This window comes from Melospiza melodia, chromosome 3 (genome assembly GCF_035770615.1).
Source record: "Melospiza melodia melodia isolate bMelMel2 chromosome 3, bMelMel2.pri, whole genome shotgun sequence".
In the NCBI taxonomy this organism is placed as follows: Eukaryota; Metazoa; Chordata; class Aves; order Passeriformes; family Passerellidae; genus Melospiza; species Melospiza melodia.
In genome coordinates, this window is record NC_086196.1 from 2,282,736 (window position 1) to 2,304,865 (window position 22,130).

Sequence of the window (22,130 nt, forward strand, 5' to 3'; positions counted from 1 at the left end):
CTTCCTTTCATGTGTGGATGAGCAGCAGTGGGAGCACTCTAATGTGATTCAGAGGCAGGGGCACGGCTGAGCCTGCACAGCTTCAATGAATCCCTCCTGGGCCACTTCATCATCCACTCCCTGCACCCATCAACTCTGTCCCCACTGGCAGCGGCCAAAACTAGAATAACTCTTTGTTTATCTCCAATCTTTGATTATATTTGCAACCCCCAATAACTCATTTAGGTCACCACTGCTGCTGGCAGCACTGTTTTAATTTGTATTCCTTTCTTCTGTTCTTTTGTGTTTTGTTTTTCAGAAGTACAGGGGTTTGTCTAAATGTGACATCTTTGAGCTAACATTAATCTGAGGAAGGCAAAAGGAATTTATTGCATTTTGGCTAATACTGAGGAAAGGGGAAATTGCCTACATAATGGAACAGGAGATGAAGTTTGAACTGTCATTTCTCTTGTCTCCATAGTACTGGATACACAAATATAAAATATATGATCTACCTCCTCCTTCAAACACATCAACGTAAAATTAAAACCCACAAAGCTTGACAACCTGTTGTCAAGTTGTTTAAGCAGTTGTTTCAGAATCTGACAGACAAACTTATAAACAAAACGTAGAGCACCATCGTGGGATGAGGCAGCATCATCATGTGGCTTCCTCAGTTATCTCAAAATTTGGAAAACAAAAAAGCAGAGGAATACTTTTTCTCCATGAATAAATAACAGTTTAATTACATTATAGAAATAAAATATGATATGGTAGGAATACACTGGAAATCTTACAGAAATACTATTCTGCTACTGGTAAGTAAATGGTCAAAGCTACTTTTCATGACAATCTGAACAGTACTTGTGTACAAACTATTATACAGGTTGCTAATGAAAAATATTGCAACATTTGCAAGAATGTTACCAGCTCAAACAAACATCTAATGATACAATATTCTTCTAAGAGGAAGTAATAATGTTAGATTTACAGACAATAAAGAGTTATGTTCTCCACTTCGAAACACTGGAAATAAAAATCTCAGGTAATCTGATTTCTTTACCTCATATTATCACAAGGAAAAATTCTCCTTTCACTGTGAAACAGCATCCCAAGAGACCCTGTAAACAGTTTATTCAAAGGTAGTATTTGAGATGTCACAGCAACTTCAACAATTTTCCTAGTCCACAATTACAGACTTTTTAGGCCACTGCTTGTACAGATGACTTTTTTTTTTTTTTTAATTACTTATTTACATACATTCAGCCCAATAACAGCAGGTAGAACGCGCTGTCAACCTCACAACAGACACACCAAAATTTTCATCGAAAGGCCAGTGCAAGATGTGGATAGTGATTGCACAGCACTGAGGAGATTGTATCATACAAATATACAATTAGACTGTCGAGAATCTAACTCTGCACATGTGTGACATAGATGGTCTTCTCGGTAGATACGTGACACTTGGAGTTGGTACACACACACGTAACTGCAGCTAGAGGTGGTGGGTGGATGATGATGATGATTACGATGGTGTGGGTGGCTGTGGAACACGGTATCATTTGGCTGTGCTATCACTAAGTGAAGGTAGCCAACTGCAAATTAGGAATACCTAAAGCTGAAGTATAAGTACAGCTTATCTCAGAACGGCAGCAGATTTTTCTAATGAAAGAATAGTTCTACTTAGTGTGCAACATGTAAGGAAATTGTTGCCAACTCTTTAATAAATGGTTCTAAGTGAACCGATGCACTTCCCAGAGCTTTAGAAAAACTCATTATGCAAATGAAGATACTGATGACAGACGATAACATTTCACAGGATGCTATTTCTTATTATATCAGTAAGCACCAAGTTAAGTGCCAAGACAGCCCCATTGTCCCATGATTTATCGTAAAATTTAGAACTTGAATGCACAACAAAATTCCACAAAGTTTGCATTTAATTCACAAGAAGACAGTTTCAAAAATGGCTCTTAAAATACCCTTAACATTTCAAACGGGCTTTCCCCCACTCCTCCAAGAGGACTGCTTTAGGATGGACTAGACCTAGACATAAGAAAGATCTTCAGAAGGACTTGATATCCTCAGGGAATCCTCTGCAATCCACTGGTTTTGGCTGACTGCAGTGGGCCCCTTGAGAGCACACTAGTGCCCTGTCCCATCACACAGGCAAGCTGCAGGGGAGGTGGGTGGAGGAGGAAAGTACCCCTGTCTCTTCCAGCTGGTGCTCAGCACCTCACCTGGTCCAATCTTATCTTTAAGAGATGCCATCCCTCACCAAGCCTAAACTTGGAGCTACGTGCACCCCCACAGAGCCAGTGGCTGAAAGGAGCTGGGTGTTTGTTCAGCCACATGCTCTGGCCTGCACTAAGGGAGCCAGAGACCCGGGGCTGTTGCCCCCTCTCTCTCCCTACTTAAGCACAAGGATGGGTGGCAGGGCAGTCTGGACTTGACTCCACTTGCCCTGTGCCACAGAGGAAGTCACCCCTGCTGCAGCAAGTGCCAGGCAGCTAAAGGACTAAGCTGCATTTTCAGCTATTTTGGTAGAAATCAGACAGCAGGATGAAGAAACAGTCTGAAAAACCATGGCAGCAGTGTAGAGGATCCCAGACCTTATGACTCAGAACAGAACCACAGAATATCCACGCTGCAAAGGCTATCTGGTAGCATGTTCCTTGTGACAGTCCCAGCTGCAGAAACTGCCCCATCACGGAACAGAGTCACTATTTTCCTTCAGTAACTTCTTCCTGGTAGTGTCAAACCTTGTCAGTGGTTTCAGAGAGACACACCTCAATGCAAGCTATGAGATTTGAATGAACTCACAACTTTAAAACAAACTACAATTTACTCCTGGCTTTCTCAGTCTTCAGGAACACCATCAGCTGCAGCATTTGTCAAAGCAGGCTCATTCCATGCTCTCTACCTCTCGTTTCCCTTTATTCTCAAGTGCAACTGAAAGGTTGCTTCCTCTAGCACATGGATACACGCTTTGGCGTGGATCAAGATGTTCTTAATACGGTACTTTCACCAGTAATCAATTGGAAGAACTCAATTTTAGAAACAGAATTCGTGTGCAAAGCGTGCAACAAGAAATACAGTTACATTTGGTCATAGTGTCCTATCATAGCTATGCTACCATGATTCACACTGGTTAGAATACTTAAACACACACACACGCACACACACGTACACACAGAGAGATATTTATTTATATACACACTCACACAATAAGAAAATGTCTAAGTCTGACAATATTTCCTCCTCTTTTAGTGAAGACGAGAGTTTGGCATCTCAGGCTCTGAATCTGCTTAGACCTGGGATACAGGAATGTGACACACCTCAAGAACACATTGACTGCACAGTGATAACATCACACATTGAGTCTGACACACGCTGTCTTCAGTGGTCCAACACCAGCACATGGCTTAAAACCAGATGCCCATTAAAGGAGCCAAATACCCAGAACCTTTGCTTTTCAGTACTCGTGTTCAGGCAACACCCAAGAGCAGGGCAGTAGTCTGTGCAACCAAAAATAATCCTTCTGTATAAACGCAGTGTTATTTAAAAGTCTGAACCAGTGCAATCCTTTCTCACATTCCTCCTCTATTCCTCTGTTGCTGTTAGTCTCATATGCATATGAAAGTAAAGGGTAGTGGGAAATAATTTTAGTAGAAGAACACAAAGCCTCTCCTCTAAGTCCACAGAAGATCACTAAAAGTGTAAAATTTCCAAAATGTCTCATAGGAATTCTTCAAATACAATAAGTGTTTTCAATGGGGTTTACATATCACGTTTCACGTTATTTCCACGGAATTCTACCTTATCACTTTGTTTAATCAGACAAATATCAATAACACATAATAAAACAGCACACAATTCACGGGACACGACACGTTTTACAAAACCTCTAAACTCAGCACTGCTGCTTTTGGAAAAATTCAGAAACTCCTATTACTTAGAGACATGAAATACATTTCACATTGAAATGAACAGCATGATTACAAGGCTTGTTTTTCTTATTTGATGGTATTGGTTTAGGACGTTATTTTTCAATTAGGTTTCACAATTCTTCTTCACACCCCCAAAGGAATGATTGCTAATCTGGTATTTTCTCTGTCCTCTTTCAGGAAACATTATTATTCAGTAAACACCTTTTGAGAAAAACTTGTGAAAATTTAGCTAGAATCCCTAATTGTAAAACCTGATGAACTGGCTGATGGTAATGCTCTTAACACAATCATCGCTCAGTTTACAATGACAAACCAAAAAATATTACAGGAGTGTACAAACACGTTAAGCCATGGGTTTGGTTTTCTTTGTTGTTGATTTTTTTAAATTTTTTTTTTTTAAACTTAAACTCCTTTTTTTCACAACGCTAAGAAGTCTCTGGCTTACAACGCTTCAGCAGTTGTGTCTGTGGAGACAGACATGGTAACTTTGGCAATCTTAACTGTGCTCTTAATGCAGCTCTCGGCAGCCCTGTGCACGTTCCCCGCGTTGTTGGCGTGTTTGTGCTGGCAGTCAGACTCCATGCTGTTATCCAGGGGCTGCGCCGTCCCCTCGCAGGTGGGGAACATGCTGCGGAAGGCGTGTCGCAAGTCCTTGCTCCTGAGAGCGTAGATGATGGGATTCACTGTTGAATTCAGCAAACAGAGCATGCTACAGAAGGCAAAGATAGTCTTGATGAGCTTGTTCATTTTCCCAAAGACATCGTACACCATGATGGCGAGGAGAGGGCCCCAGCATATGATTAAAACAACTAGGATAAGGACCAATGTTTTGGCTAACCTGATGTCCATACGAGTTTGATCAGGCCTAGTGATCTGAACCTTACCATCCTCCGTGGACTGGATGATTATGCTTTTCTGAGTGCCTCGCTGCAGCATGCGAACAGCGTGGCTGTGAGCCTTCCACAGAATGTACATGTAGGCATAGACAATGAACAACAAGAGGACGCTGGTGACCCCGATCCAGAACATCAGGTACGTCTCATCGATGAGAGGGAATATGTCCGAACAAACAGAGTTGAGCTTTTTGCAGTTCCAGCCGAGCAGAGGAAGAACGGCTATTACAATAGCGATGGTCCACATCACACAAAATGCTACGACAGCCTTTGGTCGGGTAACAATCCTTTTATAAGCTAGCGGCCTGTGTATAGAGATGTACCGGTCTATTGCCGTGAGGAAAAGGCTACCTACGGAGGCGGTGAAGGAGGCTGTAACTCCACCCAGTTTGAACAAGAAGACGTTGGGGCTATCCTTCCGGTGGAAAACATGGAAATCCACAAAACTGTAGACAAAAATCACGCTGCCCAGGAGGTCGGCCACAGCCAGGCTGCCGATGAAATGGTAGGAGGGTCTGCACCGGAGGCTTCGGGAGTGGAGGATGACGCACAGGACGAGGAGGTTCTCTAGGACTGTGAAGGTGCCCAGGGTGAGCGACAGCACGGCGATGGCCAGCTGCTGGCTGGGGTTCAGGATCATAAAACACTCCATATCCATAAAGTTCTCCCCGCACTGTATATTCTCCTCATTATCCTTAAAAGTGGACAGGGACTTGTTGTAAAACTCTGTGATGTTGACCTGCTCTGAGGGAATAATGCTCAACAGGGAATCATCTCCTCCAGTCATTTTTTCTTGGAAAGGATCACCCCTGAAGGAAGAAAGGGGGAACTTTTGGGGGTAGTACCCCATCTTGGATGCCATGTCACCTTTCATGTCTTCGTACTGGATATCGTTGGAGCCCACGTAAAGGAGATCTGTTGTGATTGTTCGGAAGGTTGTATCTGCGAGGCCATCTAGAATTGACTTCATAACCCCAGTCTTGTTGGTTTCAGAGATACTTGGGGGATGGAAAAATGCATCGGAGGAAGTCCTATATGGGGAAAAGATCAGACTTCATTAACATAAACAGGGAGACAAACTCCACGGACAACTTAGCTGAACTGTGTCAAACAAAATCAACCCTTCTCTGGTATTCAGTGCAGATCTAACTTTGACATTGTGGGAAATCAGGGTGGGTTAAGCACTTAGAGAGAAATCACCTAGATTTTACTAAAACTGAATTACACTAAGAAGCAACATGAAAAACAGAGGCATAGGGAATTGAGTGTTTCACAGGAAAGAAATTTTCATTTCTCATCAAAACCTTGTGAGCTGCTCCACCAGAAAGATATTTTTCTCAGCTCCTGATTGCAAAGCACCTTGCAGACCAATATTCCTTGGGCTTGCTTCATTTAGATAATACCAAGAGCCACTGCAGGAGCAGCACTAAACTGAGTCACTACCTTCTTTGTTTTTCTTTCAAAAGGCACAGAGGGTTTTGAAAAATTGACAACAGAGAGGCGACAGGGACAGAGCCACGCACTCGAGATTTCACAGTTCGCCCAGTATGCCTCTATATTCTTATTATCCTGCAATGGCAATCTGAGGTCTATTAACATCCTGAATTTGCTACTGCAAACTTATTAGCAAGGTATTTGATCAATAAATATATAGTTTCATTACACTCATATACAAAGATTACTGTATTCCTTCCTTCTGGTAAGCAAACTAAGGTACTGGGATGTTTGTGCAATATGAGGGAGGTGGGTTACCCAGCTGTTACCCAGCTCTGTCCACAGTTTCAGGAAAGGTGACAGCCATGCTATGTCACTGAGAGAATCAGTGATCTGCTCTGTACACACCAGAAGCCTCAGTCAGGATGGTTCAAGTTTGCCTAGATAAACATGGCACCAAGTTTAAGCCGTGGCCAAAATTCCAGGCAAAAGGAACCAGGAGCTACTGCTTCTGTGAGAAGCATTGTAATGTGATTTGTACCCCTGGGGACACCCTCAAAAACATCCTGTCCCCTCCAAAACTGGGGGGACCCAGCAGAAGGTACCCAAGTAGCCAGTGGTCTCAGATCTGTCAAGTACAGCCTTTGCTCATGGATGGTGACTAGTTGTGGGGAACAACTCCTGGTCGGAGTTCCCTTGGGAGAGGACCCCATCAGCACCTGAGCATGCATCGACATACAACACAAATCTTACAGCTCTTGTTATGCTGTACTCCTTTATATTACTTTGCTGATAGAAAATGCCTTGAATATGGATTGAACATCTGCTTTAGGGCCCCCTTCCACCACCTCAATGGATGAGAGTGATCTGAATACAAATAAGAGCCAGAATCACTCTTTCTGTGTGCTACAAATATTCTACATCTGCTATGGGACATCTCGATGATTAATCAGCAACAGGAGCAAAACAAGCTTCTTCTTGCATTTAGTGTGGAGGAAATTGTTGCACTCAAGAAATCCTAGATGCCAGTACATAGGCTTGTACTGATCTAACCTGTTCACTTTACTCAACTGACAATAAATGCTCAGAAAGGCTGCAAGAGTTTATTTAGTGCAGAATCAGAGTACTGATCCCCTCAACTCCTAAAGAGAAGACATGCACAGCAGGTACCACTGCTCTCTTTTCCCGTGAAAACTACAGGAAAGAAGAATGCCTCTCTACAACAATAGCAGTACTCAAAAATATGTGAAATCATGAGCATTTCCAAAGAAGCAGAGATCACTTGGCTGATGATATATTTATACTGCCCTTATAGCATATGAACACCCAAGACTTTTTCCATAGCTCTTTCAAGTTTTGCCTTTTATTAAGCAGGCCTAGACATTGAGTATTAAAGGGAATATATGAACTTAGACCTTCAGAAGACACTGCAACTCTAATGCTACAAGAAAGTATGAGTACAAACAACCCTTACTGGGAAAGACACAACACACAAAATATACTGGCTGAGTCAGCTTTTGCAGACACAGTTTGCTCAGCAAATAACAATTATTAGACAGACAGACAGTATTAAGGAATTTAATTTTGAGGGCGTGAGCAGTGAAGGAGGGAAATGTCACTGAAGCATACATTAAAAATGAACAGCAATCATCTAATATGGAAGGTACTTTTCTGTTTTATAGCTGTTCCTAGAGAATTTGCAGATGTTACACGCTGCACAGATGACTCCACTGATAAATCTGCTTTGGGTGAAGCCTGGCAACTTTAAGCTTGGCACTGTAACACCCTTTTACAACCAGAAGTGAAGAATATGTTATTAATTTGAAAACTACCCAAAAATATTAAATAAAAAAGTAGTTCTATAAATATGTAAAGATTGCTGTGGTATCCTCTACTATTCAAGCTTTTGACAGAAGGGAACCATTTTAATGAGTAAAGCCACAGCCCCATGTTGAGAAGATTATGTCTGAGGAAAGCTTCATAAATTGTATTCAACTGAGCACTTCTGCTAGACAGACAAACAAATTGTTATGAGGTAGCTGATCCCTGCTGGAGTCATGTCAAGTACAGACTTTCTCAGAATTAGGCGCCATGCAACCCGTACCTTTATTTGAAATACAAATGAAAGAACACGGATTCTTGTGTGCTCTTTTGAAGGTGGCAGTGAGTTATGTGACAATATCACTATGCATGCATATGCTATGCTAACAACATGGTTAATGGGATCAGGAGAGGCAAGTCTTACTTTGAATGTCAATGATTTTTTTTTCCTCTGTATTTTTACATCGAGATTACTACAGTAATTTTCACCTTATTGTCTCTGCAAAGAGAGCTTTCTTTCAGAGTACTTGGGAGTTCATTAGTAGTGTAGTTTAGGCTTTGGGGGATGCTGCTAACATTAATTTTGGTTTTGTTTGCTGCTGGGAATATCCTAATTGGAAATTTCTAGCAGTATGTGTGCATGCACCTATTCAAGCTGCAGTTGATTTTTATTAAAGTTGCAGTAAAACAACCATTTGCCTGATCTGGAATTACACTTTACAGGAAATTCATTTATTTTAATTTAGATACTAGTTTATCCCAGTATAAGCTCACTACTAAAATGCACTGAAGAGATCAGTGATGTTTTCCATTGCTGTCTGGCGAAAACAAGACTGGATCTCTGGCACTGCAGATATCAGGACACAGGTGCTGCACCATTTGACATAGAAAGAAAAGACAGTGACAGAAGCAATGCCAGTGTCACACACATTTTGGCTCTGAGCATTTCTGTCCAAACCTGGAGTGGTGAGCAGGCAGCACCCCTGAAAGCAGACACCCCACGCCATGCAGCCACACTGCTCTTTGCAGCTGGCTTCAACGCAACCCAAACCCGTTCTGCCCAAGAGCCATGACCATCTCCACAGGAAATATTGCAGGAGCCCCTCTGGCTTGTGTCCTCCACACAGGTTCATCCTCTCTCCCTGGGGCTGGAGTGACAGCTGTGTGCTGCAGAAAGCTCCCCTATGGGCAGACTGGCAGTAAGGGAGAGCCTCCCCGTCCTGCCAAGAACTCTCCTGCCCTGCCAGAATCCACTCTTCCAACTTTGCGTTTTCAAAGCGCTCAGCTTCATTCCTTTCATAAATGAGCTCAACTACCTCGCTCATTTTAAAAGAGCTTTTAAAAGGACTGAAACATTGATTAAATATGAAGGAGAGGCTGCACCAACACTGGCACTCAAAATGTTTCGCGTACTTCCACAACCGCATGCAATTCACAGCAAGTACTGAATTATGATTGCAGCTAAGAATTAAACAACAGAGAAAAACTTCAAGGATCTTTTATCTTGAAGACCAGAGCAGAACAATCGTAGCTGAGCACCATTTGAGTCCGTTCTCCCATCACCCGGCAGCTGTCGATGGGCGCTGCCAGCCCAGCTGTGCCGAGTGACCGCCACTAGGTGGAGTGGCTTTGACAAACTCCCGGCCGAGCCGTCTGCAGCGGCAGCGCCCGACTTCCTTCGGCCCCTTTTCCCTGCCTGCTCTACCGGGGATCAAACACACGAGGCGTTAAACATCACCCGAAGGTTGGAGACACAAAGTTGTAAGGCTCTGCCTTCAAAGCGAAAGAATTAGTGAAGAGTTGAAGGGGCAAGCCTTACTAGTGCCCTCCGTTGTGTGGTTACATATAGCGCTAAAAGGTGCTTGGATATCAGAATGTAAATACACTTCAGGTGAAATAAAAAATATATAGTACATAAGAGGCTGGTAACTCATCATCAAGGACAACAGGGGGAATTATACCTCCTTTGGACTTCTTGTTGGTTCACAAGACCAGTTCACTTGGGGAACAAGAACATGACTTCATTAAAATGCTATTACCTATCTTCTCCTGCTGTTCAGGAGAGCTGGAAAGTTTTTATCATTGTCTACAAAAAGAGCTGAATTTGTTATAATTTTCAAAACAGGATGATTGATAAAGCAATTTTAATAGCCTGAATAGAAGGAGTGAGTATTTATTCTCTTCCTCAGAAGTAATTATGAGCAATACAATGATGATACTGATAGCTGCAAAAATGTTGACATTGCAAGAAAAGGAATCAAAACAAGAAAGGGGAATCCACAATCAAAGCTTTTTGGCTTCCATTTTAGAAAATATTTTGATCTCCATGTCTATACATTTATTCTATTATAATCATACTTAATTAAGAACAGGCTAAAGGACAAGTAGGAAGAATTCGATCAATTTCTGAATGCATAAAAATATACAAATGCACATTCCTTGTTTATACCTTATAAGGTTCTAAGACATTCAGAGAAGAGCATTATCTTCTGATAAGTTTGCAGAGCACCCAATAAGTGGGACTTCTCCCAAACTGGGTCCACAAAGTACTACCACAGGAGAAACAGCAATAATTTACACTCATATGCAGTCAGCTGTAAAACTGCGAGAGAAATGAGATCTACCATGGTAACTGTTGGCCTCTAGAATTAGAACTGTCCTATAAAATGAAAATTTATATGGCTAATAATTACCTTATCCCATATGGTGATGGACAATACAGCTCCGAGGACAGAACAAGGTTTCCAAGCCTTAGAGAAAGAAATGTGCAGACTGAGAAATGGCACTCTCAGACTCAGTAACACCAAGTACGGAAAAAACACATGCTGAGAAGAATGCGAAGGCAATGCTACCCCTATCCTATTTACTGGTTTACTACTCCATCTCCAAAACTGTGCTACTCCTAGCTAAAAATGGCAAATATGCTGTCACTCCTAATTCAGGAAAACTTGCATTCATTTCAGTCAGAATTTTCTCTGTGTGAGGGATTGGGAAGGAGCACAGACACTAGGAGAGGAGCAAATTAGGGATGTTATCTTCTAGATACAGCAAGCCACTATCAGCTATGGGGTAAACTAGGGCATGCAAGTAATGAACCCAATTTTGTTCTTATGTAACATGATCATATCTTTGGCAAGCTGAAACTTAATTAGCAAGAAGGCACATGTACATGGTTATTTGTGCTAATTAACATACCGTTTGCACACTAGCAGGATAAGGGCTGGACTGTTCCAATTTGTGGGCAAATAGCTCCTATGTGACACCCCCCAGCATCCAGCAGCTGACAACCTGAACAAAAACAAAACAAGGGGGAAAACAGGGTGTTAATCAGTGATGGACAATACTTTTAAAGGAATAGTATTATTTCCTCCGTCCAAAGTTGGCAAGATGTGTGTACCAGTTTCAGCACAGGTGATTTGCAGGTACAGAGAAAAGGAGGCTGCACCTTACATCCCAAACAGCCAGAGCATATACATGTGTCTAATATCAGAGGTTCAAAAAGCAAGGCTGAAGTCCTGCTCCTTCTGGTATGGGGGAAGGACCAAAACTTTGCTCTCTGTGAGCCAGGTGAGCATGCTGGCAACCTCTACATCCTGCTGCCCATCTCTGAACTGCTCGAGTTGTTCCATGTTGGATTGAGAGCTAAACATCCAGAAATAAAGACACCAAGTGATATTCCAAGAGGCAGGGTGCATGCCTGACCAGAAGCTTAGCTTGAAGCCCTTCCTCTGAATTAAGCAAACCAAGGATGCACCTCCTGCATCCCACAGAGATGCAGAGGAGGAAGTGTGGGGGCAGCTCCCCTGTCTGTCTGTGAAAAATCTCTAGAACTCCTGAGGTCACCCAAAACTCCTCAGCTTGTAAAACACAACCCCTTATACAACACATTTCCCACCAAGTTATAGACAAGATGAAGTATTGAAGTCAGAAACCAGCCAAGGGGACCATCAGGGTAATATTAACAGGAAACTAGAGCTACCTGCTCTGCCCAGCTTTTGGGAGAAGGGGTGGAAGGCAGAGGTGGCTATTGTAAAATTGTAGATTTAAAGACCTTTCACAGTTTACTTCATATTGTCTTAATTTCATCTAAAGATAGAATTTTGAAAGAGGATGAGGAATCTTGCTGAAGTATGAAAGACTCAGATGAAAGGAAACAGTGAAGCAATCATGACCTTGTTACTTGCTTAAAATCAGAGTTTAAGGACTGGTTTCCCAATAAAGGACTTTCTATTCTTCTTTTCCAATGAAGAAGAAGGGACAGATAATATGAAAAGTTTGATACAATACCGTGGTACTTAAAGAAAATGGAAGAGAACTGGAATGGAAACTGGTTAATTTTGAACTCTCAAAGTTTATCACAAAAGAGTTCATCTCGGATTTTAAAATTCCGACAGAAATCCTCTCATTTCCAGCCTTTTCTCTATCCATTCTCTAATGTCAAATGGTGCAGGCACTTATTGCTGAGCAGAATTGACATAAATGTTAAATGGAGACAGAGCAGCCCAGCCAGGTGCAAAAGAGATAAGGGGTTAACACTCAATCTCCTGGAAGTACCTAGAAGAAATGGCAGCTTAGTACACGTGTAGTTTAAGGGAGAGAAGTAATTTGAAACAACAGAGCAGGACATAAAAGACCAGGCTCCATTGGATGCTAAATGCTAAAGGTCTCCAGAAGAATGTAATGTCTAGAGGATCAAACTGGAGGAAAACCACATTTATTAGGAAGAAAAGAGAGAGAGAGGGAGAGAACCACTCCTAGAAAATAGCTTCCATCCAATGACCAGAACAGAACACAGAAGGTCACAAATTTGTTGCAGCAGAAGATATTAAAGAACTTTATTAAAAGAGTAAGGTTTAGAGACAGAAAAATAGCAAAAACATCAGGCTCCAGGGAGAATTCTCATAAACTGCATAGAGTATATGTCTGCCTTCTCATCCCCCCTCAACAAACTGGCTGTAACAAGTTTTAATTAAAGAAATCATGAGATAGCAAGGAGATGCCAAGAGCAATGGTAATGTGGGTTAAGTTATTGGTGTGGTAAGGATTGCTAGGAAAGAGGAAAGATAACTACTGTCCTTATACTGGGAACAAGACATCTCTAGGCAAGACAGGAGCAAAGTGGAGAAAGGTAAGAAAGGAAGACCCAAGTGGAAGTGCCTCAGTGAGGCAGCGATACAGATTTTAGAGAAAGGGAAGAATTGCCTTTGTGATGGGCTGGAGGAAAGCAGATTTTAGAGAAAGGGAAGAATTGCCTTTGTGATGGGCTGGAGGAAAGCAGATCAGGTGAAGAAGAAAATTCACGAGAGAAAACCTCCCTCCTCTTCTGATCTGTGTGAACTTCAGACACACCTCCATAAGCTGAAAGATAAAGCTAGTGGGATTTTTCAGATCTCACCATAAAGAAAGAACAGATCCACTGCTCACTCTGCAGGCAATGACTTGCTCTTTTGAAAGTCCATTTCTGATCTGTATTCAAATGATGAAGAAAGATGCAAAGGGCTCTGAGAAGCCATCCTTGGTAAGGTCAGAGAAAAGGACAGCATTGTACACGCTGACAGTTGGCACCAGGCTGGGGACACTCAGGAGAGGTTAGCTGAGCAAATTTGGCCAGGGACATTAACAAAAATCAAACTGCTTAAGGAAAATGACATACAGGATATGGACTTCAAAGGTGGAAAGGAAGAGAGTGCTCAAATGGAGCCACTGAGTGACCCATATGATGGAAAAACACGCCAAAAAAAAAGAAAAAGAGGTTCAGAGTCAATGACAAATGTTAGTGCACAGAAGGCCAGCAACACATTGCAAAGCAACATCCCTTCTAACTCAGTCTTCAAGAGTCTGCCCCTCCTGCAGACTTTTTTTAGGCCATCAAGTACTGGCAATGCTCAGAAGCTAGGACAAAAAGGCTTTTGGCAACTGCCAGTCCCGTGCCACCAGCATTAGCAAAGGACAAAAATACACACTCCCAATTAAAAAATTAAAACGATTTTTTCATTTCTGGAGATGTCTGGCCTTTCCTAAGATTTAAACAAGCTCAGATAACTGTCTTCATAGTTACATTCACAATATAATGATATTCAAATATACTTCCTTCACACAGACAAATAACTTGTGAAATTATTTGCCAGCATATTAAGCCACTACGCCAGATTGCTTGGCAATGGTGTATGTCTTTGAAATATGCAGATGCTTTTCTTTTTTTAAAAAAAGGAGAGAGGGAGGGAAGAGGAGAAGTAAAAAAGAATTACAGTAGAATTTGATATCCAAGTAGCAGAACAACAAATTGTGGAGAGACTCCAACCAATATTACATCAGACTTGGAAAAATAGCTAAAATATACTGAGGGATGAGTTATGACTTTATATATATATAGGTATACTTCTATGCATAAACTTACAAATAGACATAAACAAAAAAATCACATGCCTAGAGGAAGAACTGAAGTCTCACAAACCCTGCAGTATGTCATGCATAAACCTAAATTTCAAGTGCTAGAGTACACGCAGACAAGTGTAGGTACTAAAAATATGGGCAAGATGATTGCTGAACATCCTTCTGAATCCCCTTATACACAGCCTTTTTGGCTAAAAGCAAGAATCTAAATATAATATATCTATCACTGAGATCCTGCAAAAGTTATTTTGCATGTATGTGTACATATGTCACCTAACATCCCAGGCATGTACATAGTCTGGACTTGAGAGCTGCATTCCTTAAAACAGAGGCACAACTGACTAAGAGCAGCGATTTCTGAGAGCATGTTTCACATCCTCAGGAGAACAGGAAGGTGGGAGCCCCTCAAGATCCTAAACATAAACTTTGAAATGTTTATTAAAATGCAGAAAGATGGAAACTACTCCAGCGAGGGCTGAAAGGGAATTGACAGTACAGACCTGCTTCTACTCAGTACTTTGTAGTGAGTAAACACATCTTTCTTAAGAATACATAATTGCCATAAAAGAGGTTAACAAAGGATGAGGCACTATTTGATGCCATCTAGCCTCAATCTACACAAACAATGCAACATCTGAATTGTAGAGAACATCCACTTTCACCAACAGGCCAGCCAAGGTATAAGAAGTGAACATCACATTGTCATACACTGTAATGAAATACCTATTTTGTCTGTAATTTGGATGTGGTCAGTTTCACCAAGAAAGGATGTTCCTACTGAAGAGAAGCAGAATCAAGCTTGGGGTGTGCACCACCATAATGCCCCTGCATGAGGCACAAATGGCAGAATAAAATGTGCTCCGACCTTATGTTGCAAACCCAATCATTTTTCACGGGCAACAATGGTACCTTCGGGAAAAAGGGGGAAAGAAAAAGTTCTTTCTAACAAGAAATTGATTTATAAGTCCTTACAGGCATTTCAAAAGGACAGGTCATAGCTGGTTTCAGCAGTCATTAACAAAGCCACACACTTTCAAAGGGTGTGAGTTTGGGGGGGAATCCTTATCCCACCAACAGTGATGGGATGTGCACTTTTGGCAGCAGTACAGTGTCAGTCTAGAAATGGAGACATACAGAGCAGCACTGAGAAGACAGGTTGTCACATTTTTAACTTTGCATTAGTAACAAATGCTCTTGCTGTCTATTCTGGCACATTTGCAAGCTTGCTTTTAGGTACAAGGGACTTGCATGCATTTCCACTGCAGATAAGAAAACAAGAGCAGCCTTGTTATGATTAAAAGGGTCTATTTCCCTCTGCCTTCTGTCTTGTGTGTCCATCTGCATAGCTGCTTTGAACTTGGCCAAATCCCAGTGTTAGGGTCGCCCACAGTATGAATTTTAAACCATCACCAGACTGCGAATTTGATGCTAGAGAAGAGAAAAATCTCCACATTCTCACCTAAATGGTCAATGAGTGGTTTTGTAGAACATTCATTATGTTACATAGCCTAAACTATTTCAGAAATTGCAGCAAAAACATAATTTACTGTTTCATGAGGACTGTCAAATAAAGACAAAATAGACATCTGGAAAGAAATTAATAACAATCGCCATTGAGAAAAATGGATTCTGCAGATGCCTAGGTAGGTTGCTAGATAGGTCACAAAGTTTGCATTTGAGAAGTTACAGTAATTTCTCTTTAAACCATGCAGAATTAGAGAAACTAAGAGAGCAGAAGACAGTGCATGAGACCTGCAACATTAAGAATGGCAATGTATTCATAAAAATCTTGGGCAATACTAAATTAATACATGAGTTTTGATTCTTAGTCTCCTCACCTACCTCACCTCAACTCAATAAAGAAGAAAACCATGTCAGCTCTCCCTCTCTAGTGTGTAGCATTTTCAGCACCAAAATTCCCAGTGGGATGCAAGCATTTAGAGACAGCCACATTAAAGGCTGAAAGTCAAAAATGGCTTCAAAAAGAAAGAAAAAAAAGTTATTTCTTTCTAAACTTCTGCTGCCCAATCAAAAACTTGTAATAGGGGAAGTTAAAGAGAGGTTTGCACTGCTTAGGACCTGTCAGTCCTTCAACAGAGCATGAAAGCCTTTAACGGGGTCCTTTATGCAACTGAGCTCACATCATTCATCAAAGAACAACAGCCAGGATCAAAGGCATCCACCGGCTCATCCTCGCAATACTGTAACCTGCTTCCACCTTCACCTTGAGTTTTATAGGTATTTTGATTCCATTCCTGTGTGTTTAGGTATCACAGACTGGTCAACGAGCTAAATTCTCAGCAAATAAGTCAATTTCTTTACCTAGCCAACTTTTTTTTTTTCCTTTCTGGCAATAGGTGCCTGCTGGCTCAGTCAAACAATTATTGTTTTTATGAATTCTGCTTTAAAATGGTTTTATTCAAATGGTTCTGCCTCTTATTCCAACGACCAACAGATAATAAAGCAAAGCTGTTACTCGTTGCCACAAAACTAATTTTAACCTCAAGCAAATCAGGAATTACACATTCATCTTCTGAACTGTTTAAAGATGTTACGTTCATTTCTTTTATGACTGATTTAATAAACTCTGCCTGCATAGTCACTATAGTCACAGGGTGTTTTTCTCTTCTTGAGAAGGAAAAACACATGCTGGTGGTTGATATGAGGTGTAACACAAAAATAATTAAGCACAGCCAAGTAATTTTAGCAATGCTGTACATTTTGTTATTAAACATCATATTTAGTAGTGCTCTGATTCTTCGCCTTAACAGCAATGCCACCCCCAGCAGAGAATGCCATATTCCTTTAAGAAAGGGTGAACAATAACAATGAAAACAACATGATGCATCTAAGAAAAAAGGAAAAAAAATTACTACACCTTTAGCAGGTTAAAAAAGCTACACTGTTTTTGTTTGTTTTTTTTTTTTTAAACCCTAGTAGAGACTCAGGGGGGAATTTTGTTATCTGGCTGTATGTTATATATGAGCCTTTATCTTCTGAAAGAAAAAAAAAAAAGACATGTGCCGAAACTCTTAATGTTATAATTTGCTGCCATAGAGAAAATAACAGTGATAACAATTTTAGAGAAAGAAGGAAAACTGTGGACTTCATCTTCTGACACCATTTTACTTAATCAAACTGCAATCACAGTAATGAGCTCTCTCCTACCAAAGGCTCGGTACATACCTCATCCAGGAGTATTCTCAATGGAGATTTGCAGACGTCTTTGAGACAAAAAGATGCCCATTTGAAATAAGCCCATCTGGTTACTTAAAATTATTTCTCAACAGATGAAGATTTCACATGACAAACGCTGCGTGAAGTTTAAAAGGCTCACTCTTTTTCAGCTCCTTCCCCCCCAGACTTCCAAATTTCAGACAAAAACAAACCAAGCAACCAACCAACAAACCCAACTGATATTCTGAGGGTGCTGAACGACTAAATGACATTTTTTAACGGAACATCACTGCGCGCAAAATTGCGAACCGCATTTTATTTCGGTCACAGCCTCACAGACGGAGTTTTGAGAGGAAAAGTGCACAGGAAAGCCGGGCTGAATGCTACCCGCTGTAAATCACCAGTGGGTCAGGACGAGAGGAAAAACCTCCGGTGTCAGATAAGGTCCTGTGGGAGCCCGGGAGGCTACCGGCTCCGCGCACAGAAGAATAGACGCGTGTTAACCATAACGCCACCAGCCGCCCGCACCCCGCCCGCTGCCGGGCTGCCCTCGGCCGCCGGGTCCCGCTCCTCCGGCCGGGCTCGCGGAGCCACGCTGCGCTCCCGGGACCGCCGGCTGGTCCCGGGCGCCCCCGGGCTACTCCAGCTCGCCCGAGGCGGCGGCGCGGGGCCGTGCCCGGGGCACAGGCGAGACCCGCGCGGTCCCCGGCCCCGCCGCAGCGTGGGTCTCGCTCGCCGCGGGACGCAGCGGCGGATCGCAGGGAGGGATGCTCCGCAGGCAGCCGTCTCCCCTCCGCCCGTCGGGGCAGGCGGTGTCATTCCCCGAAAAACCCCCTCCCACCCACGCCGCCAACAAACTTTGAGGACGAAGGGTCCCCGGCCCCCGACCGGGGGGCACCCGCCGCCCTCCCCTGCCCCCCCGCCGCCCGCGCCGTCCTTACCCTCCGCACGGCACCGGCCTCGTTCCCCGCCCGCTCCGGCCGCGCCGACCCCCGGCAGGGAGCAGGAGCGCCGCCCCACCCGGGCACCCCGGCACTGGGGAGCGCCGAGGAGGCGGTGCCGGTGAGGGGAAGGAGGAGGTGGGAGACTTCTCCCCCCGGCTGCCTCCCCTTCTTCGCTTCCCTCCCCTCGGCGCCTCCTCTCCGACCACCGCCGCCCTCGCCCGCCCGGCTCAGGCGGCACGCCGGGCTCCGCCGCCCTGCCGCCGCCGCCGCTCCATGTGCCGCCCGCCCGCCCCCTCCTCCGCCGCCTCCGCCCGCCGCCGCCTCGGCGCGGGGAGGCAGCGCGGGAGCCGCCGGGCGCCCGGCGTGGCTCCGGCACACGCCGCCGCTGCGTCCCCCCCGCCTTCCGCCCCGCTCCGGTCCCATTTATGAAGCCCGGCGCCCATCACGTGTCAGTGTGTGCCTTTTGTCCCGGCCCTGGCAGCACCGGGGCGGACAGGCGGCGCTGGCCAAAGTTCGCCCCGGGGGAGGGACATGGGAACACCGGGGAGCACCGCGGGGGCGGGCGGCGGAGAGCGGCCCCGTTCCGGGCCGTGCCCCACCCCGCGCCCCGCCGGCCGTGGGCGCTGCCCGGCCGTGAGCCCCGTCCTGCCGGCGCTGCGCCGCCTGCCCCCCGGCCGGGCGCGGGGAGCGGGCCCGGGGAGGCGGCGCGCCCGCCCCCAGCCAATGTGGAAGGCAGCGCCTCCTCCGGCCCGGGGGGGCGGACGGCGCATCCCCGTCGCGGGGACCCGGCCCGGCCCCGCCGCCCGCACCGCGTGGGGATCGCGGGGATCGCGGGGATCGCGGGGACCGGCTCCGCTCTCGGCCCGGGGCCGCGGGGCTGGCGCACCCAGCGGGCTGCGGAGGTTGGCGGCTGTGGCTGCCCTCGTGGGGCGTCCTTTCCCCGTCCCAGTATTTCCTGTGGAACACCAGGGTTTTGACATACTTTATTTCCCTTTTTCTCGCTACCCGAATCCCGCCTTCGGTGTTTTCGGGCTTACACGACCACCGTCATGGCAGCCCTCAGAAGTGATGGGGATTCCCTCATCTCTGGGGGGCGAAATGGCTCCAAAGGTGGGCAGTCAATGGGCATAACTGGAAAGCTGAGCTTTATTCAGCAGCCAGTTCCTAAGCACTGTGATATCTAGCTAGCTTTGATCGTGTGTTTCTGCCTCTGCAGTGTCATACATATGTATTTGTCTTCACACGAATTAATACTGAAACATGATAAATATTTATCATTTGACATGGTGTCTAAAGACATTAACTGGTCCATCTACCATTTACCTGAACTGATACATCCACGTACAGAGGAGGAATATGTGATTCTCCTTGTTTATCAGGTTAAAAAAACACTCAACTCTTCACAAGTGATGATTAAAGGTTTCCCATGGCTGTATTTTATGGGTGTCCAACTCAAGATGTGCCTGCTATCTCACAGTGACTCTTCCTCCTGAAGGCTTCTCAAGCTGGGCCCCCACGGTCTGAGGCAACAAAATCTCCAGGCTCCATCCACCAAAGTGCATCTGCTCAAGAGCACAGCATCATTCTCACAATCCAATGTTTTCTCTGCATCGAGTCCCAGAGCGAGTCTGCAAGATCATAATTACTGACAATAATTTTTCAGCCGCTGGCTCTTTCTGATGGTAATCGTTAAATTAACAAGAAAGGAGATCATTTCAAATGGCACTCCCTGTGAGAAAAGTGGAAGGGAAAAAAAAGGCCAACTCATTTGTGCCCAGCTTGAGTTTCTGGTATTAGTCCGTCTGCTTGGTCATTCGGAAGCTGTGGAAAGTAAAAAGAACTTTATTTAGGACTGTGTTCAATCAGATCAGATTTCTCTTTAGCTATGCATTTCAGAAAGTACTAACTTCTCAGAGGACTTTTTATTTCATTGAAAATGTTGAGTACTTTTGCTTTCAATGTGAGCCTACCCAGTTAAACTTCTCTTCCATGTTTGTGGAGGGACACATCCCCTTTGCAAGTCACATCAAGTGGACATTACCAGACCAAAATCAGCCTGTTGAGGGAATTTAAGGGCATGTGTTACTGTTCATCCTACCTCCACATTCTTGGCTTGCTAAAGATTCCCATCCTGGACTGAGCATTACTCCGGTCTCGGGATAATCCTTCTTTGCATCACTTCTCAGCCTGGATTGTAGAGAAGGACATTGCAGAGTTGAACATGTAGCCGTGGCCACATACTGAGCGGTTTTCCCCCTGTGCAATCCTGCACAGTTGCCACTGCCTGTTCAGCTTACAAGTTCAACAGGAGACAAGAGGTATGGACAGCCAGAAGGGTCTCAACCTTCCTAACCATGGGGCACCCTGGGAGCCCTACAGCCTTGTATACCCCAGCCCCTCTCCCAGGATCCTGCTTGTAAATTAGCAGTTTTGCAAAGGCAAGGTTGTTGCAATCTTGTGATACCTGTTCCCAGTGCAGCTGCTTTGAAAACCTTGGAAAAAGTGGCTTTCCGCTGGAAAATGCAACCTTGTCAAAACCGAAATGCTTTGCAAACTTGTGTTGGTTGCACTGAAAATGTCATTTAAAAAAGAGTAAGTGGTAGAGGGATGTTCCAACAGTGTGGGAATGTCTCGTTGTGACATTTCCAAGCTAAACGTTTCAGTTTCTTGCTTCAAAATGAGTTTTGGTTTCAAAATATTTCCTTTTATATTATATATTGCAAAATAATACAAAAATTTGGAAAGCTTATTCCCATCAACCAATCACTTATTACCATAAACCTGAAATTAGTGTTCTCCACAGCTTTCTCGAGGTAAGAATTCTGCTATTCTCGGTTGGAGCAAAATTTTAAATTGCAAACACCTAGTGAAACTAGAGTATCTGAGTTTTGCTGGCCTCTATACCACATGATGGAATTCTAGAACTCAGCTGCCTTTTAAAGTGCATGATTGACCACCCCACGTACTATTTTCTCCTGATTTGGGCTGCCATAAAGTCAATTTTCTACCTAGCAGCTGGTACACTGCTGTGTTTTGGATTTAGTGTGAGAATTGTGTTGATAACACAGTGATGTTTTCATTGTTCCGGTGCAGTGTTTACACTAAGTCAAGGAGTTTTTGGCTTCTCACCTGCGTGTAGATTGGGGGTAAAAGAAGCAGGGAGGACATGGAGCCAGGGCAGCTGACCTGAACGGGCCAAAGGGATATTCCAAAATGCCTGATGTCATGCTCATTTTGTGAAGTGGGGGGAAAGCTGCCTGGGGTTACTGCTCAGAGACTGGCTGGGCATCAGTCAGCAGGTGGTCAGCAACTGCATTGTGTATCACTGGGTTTGTGTACTCCAGTTGCATTGTTATTATTACTGCTGTTATTATTATGCATCACTTGTTTTGTAAATGCATTTCCCCCCTTAATTTTCTGTCCTGTTGAACTGTGTGTATCTCAACCCATGAATTTTGCTTTTTTTCCCCCAACTGTCTTCCCCATACCTCTGGGGGCAGGGAGTAAGTGAGCAGCTGTGTGGTGCTTAGTTGCTGGCT

The 22,130-nt window shown here is 44.1% G+C and overlaps 1 protein-coding gene across 5 annotated transcripts; it reads right to left on the reverse strand.

The window, feature by feature from the left end:
- Window positions 1-695: 695 nt before the first annotated feature.
- On the reverse strand, window positions 696-18,767 carry CNR1 (cannabinoid receptor 1). 5 transcript variants are annotated; one of them, XM_063150638.1, is made up of 4 exons: window positions 18,589-18,766; window positions 11,273-11,365; window positions 10,771-10,827; window positions 696-5,853 (listed from the first exon to the last, which is right to left on the reverse strand). In XM_063150638.1, exon 4 carries the CDS (start codon window positions 5,790-5,792, stop codon window positions 4,371-4,373), a length of 1,422 nt encoding a protein of 473 aa, XP_063006708.1. In that variant the 5' UTR covers window positions 5,793-5,853; window positions 10,771-10,827; window positions 11,273-11,365; window positions 18,589-18,766; the 3' UTR covers window positions 696-4,370. The 5 variants fall into 5 exon arrangements, with proteins under 5 accessions (XP_063006708.1, XP_063006705.1, XP_063006710.1 ...); XM_063150635.1 differs by lacking the exon at window positions 18,589-18,766 and adding an exon at window positions 17,657-18,157; XM_063150640.1 differs by lacking the exon at window positions 10,771-10,827 and having other exon boundaries at window positions 18,589-18,767.
- Window positions 18,768-22,130: the final 3,363 nt, after the last annotated feature.

Bases quoted from the DNA above. Each gene is read 5' to 3' on its own strand.
- CNR1 (XM_063150635.1), bottom strand. The intron at 10,828-11,272 runs GTATGTTAATTA...TCTTTCTCTAAG, and splicing joins ATCCTGCTAGTGTGCAAACG to GCTTGGAAACCTTGTTCTGT. The intron at 5,854-10,770 runs GTAATTATTAGC...TTCCCCATATAG, and splicing joins CCATCACCATATGGGATAAG to GACTTCCTCCGATGCATTTT.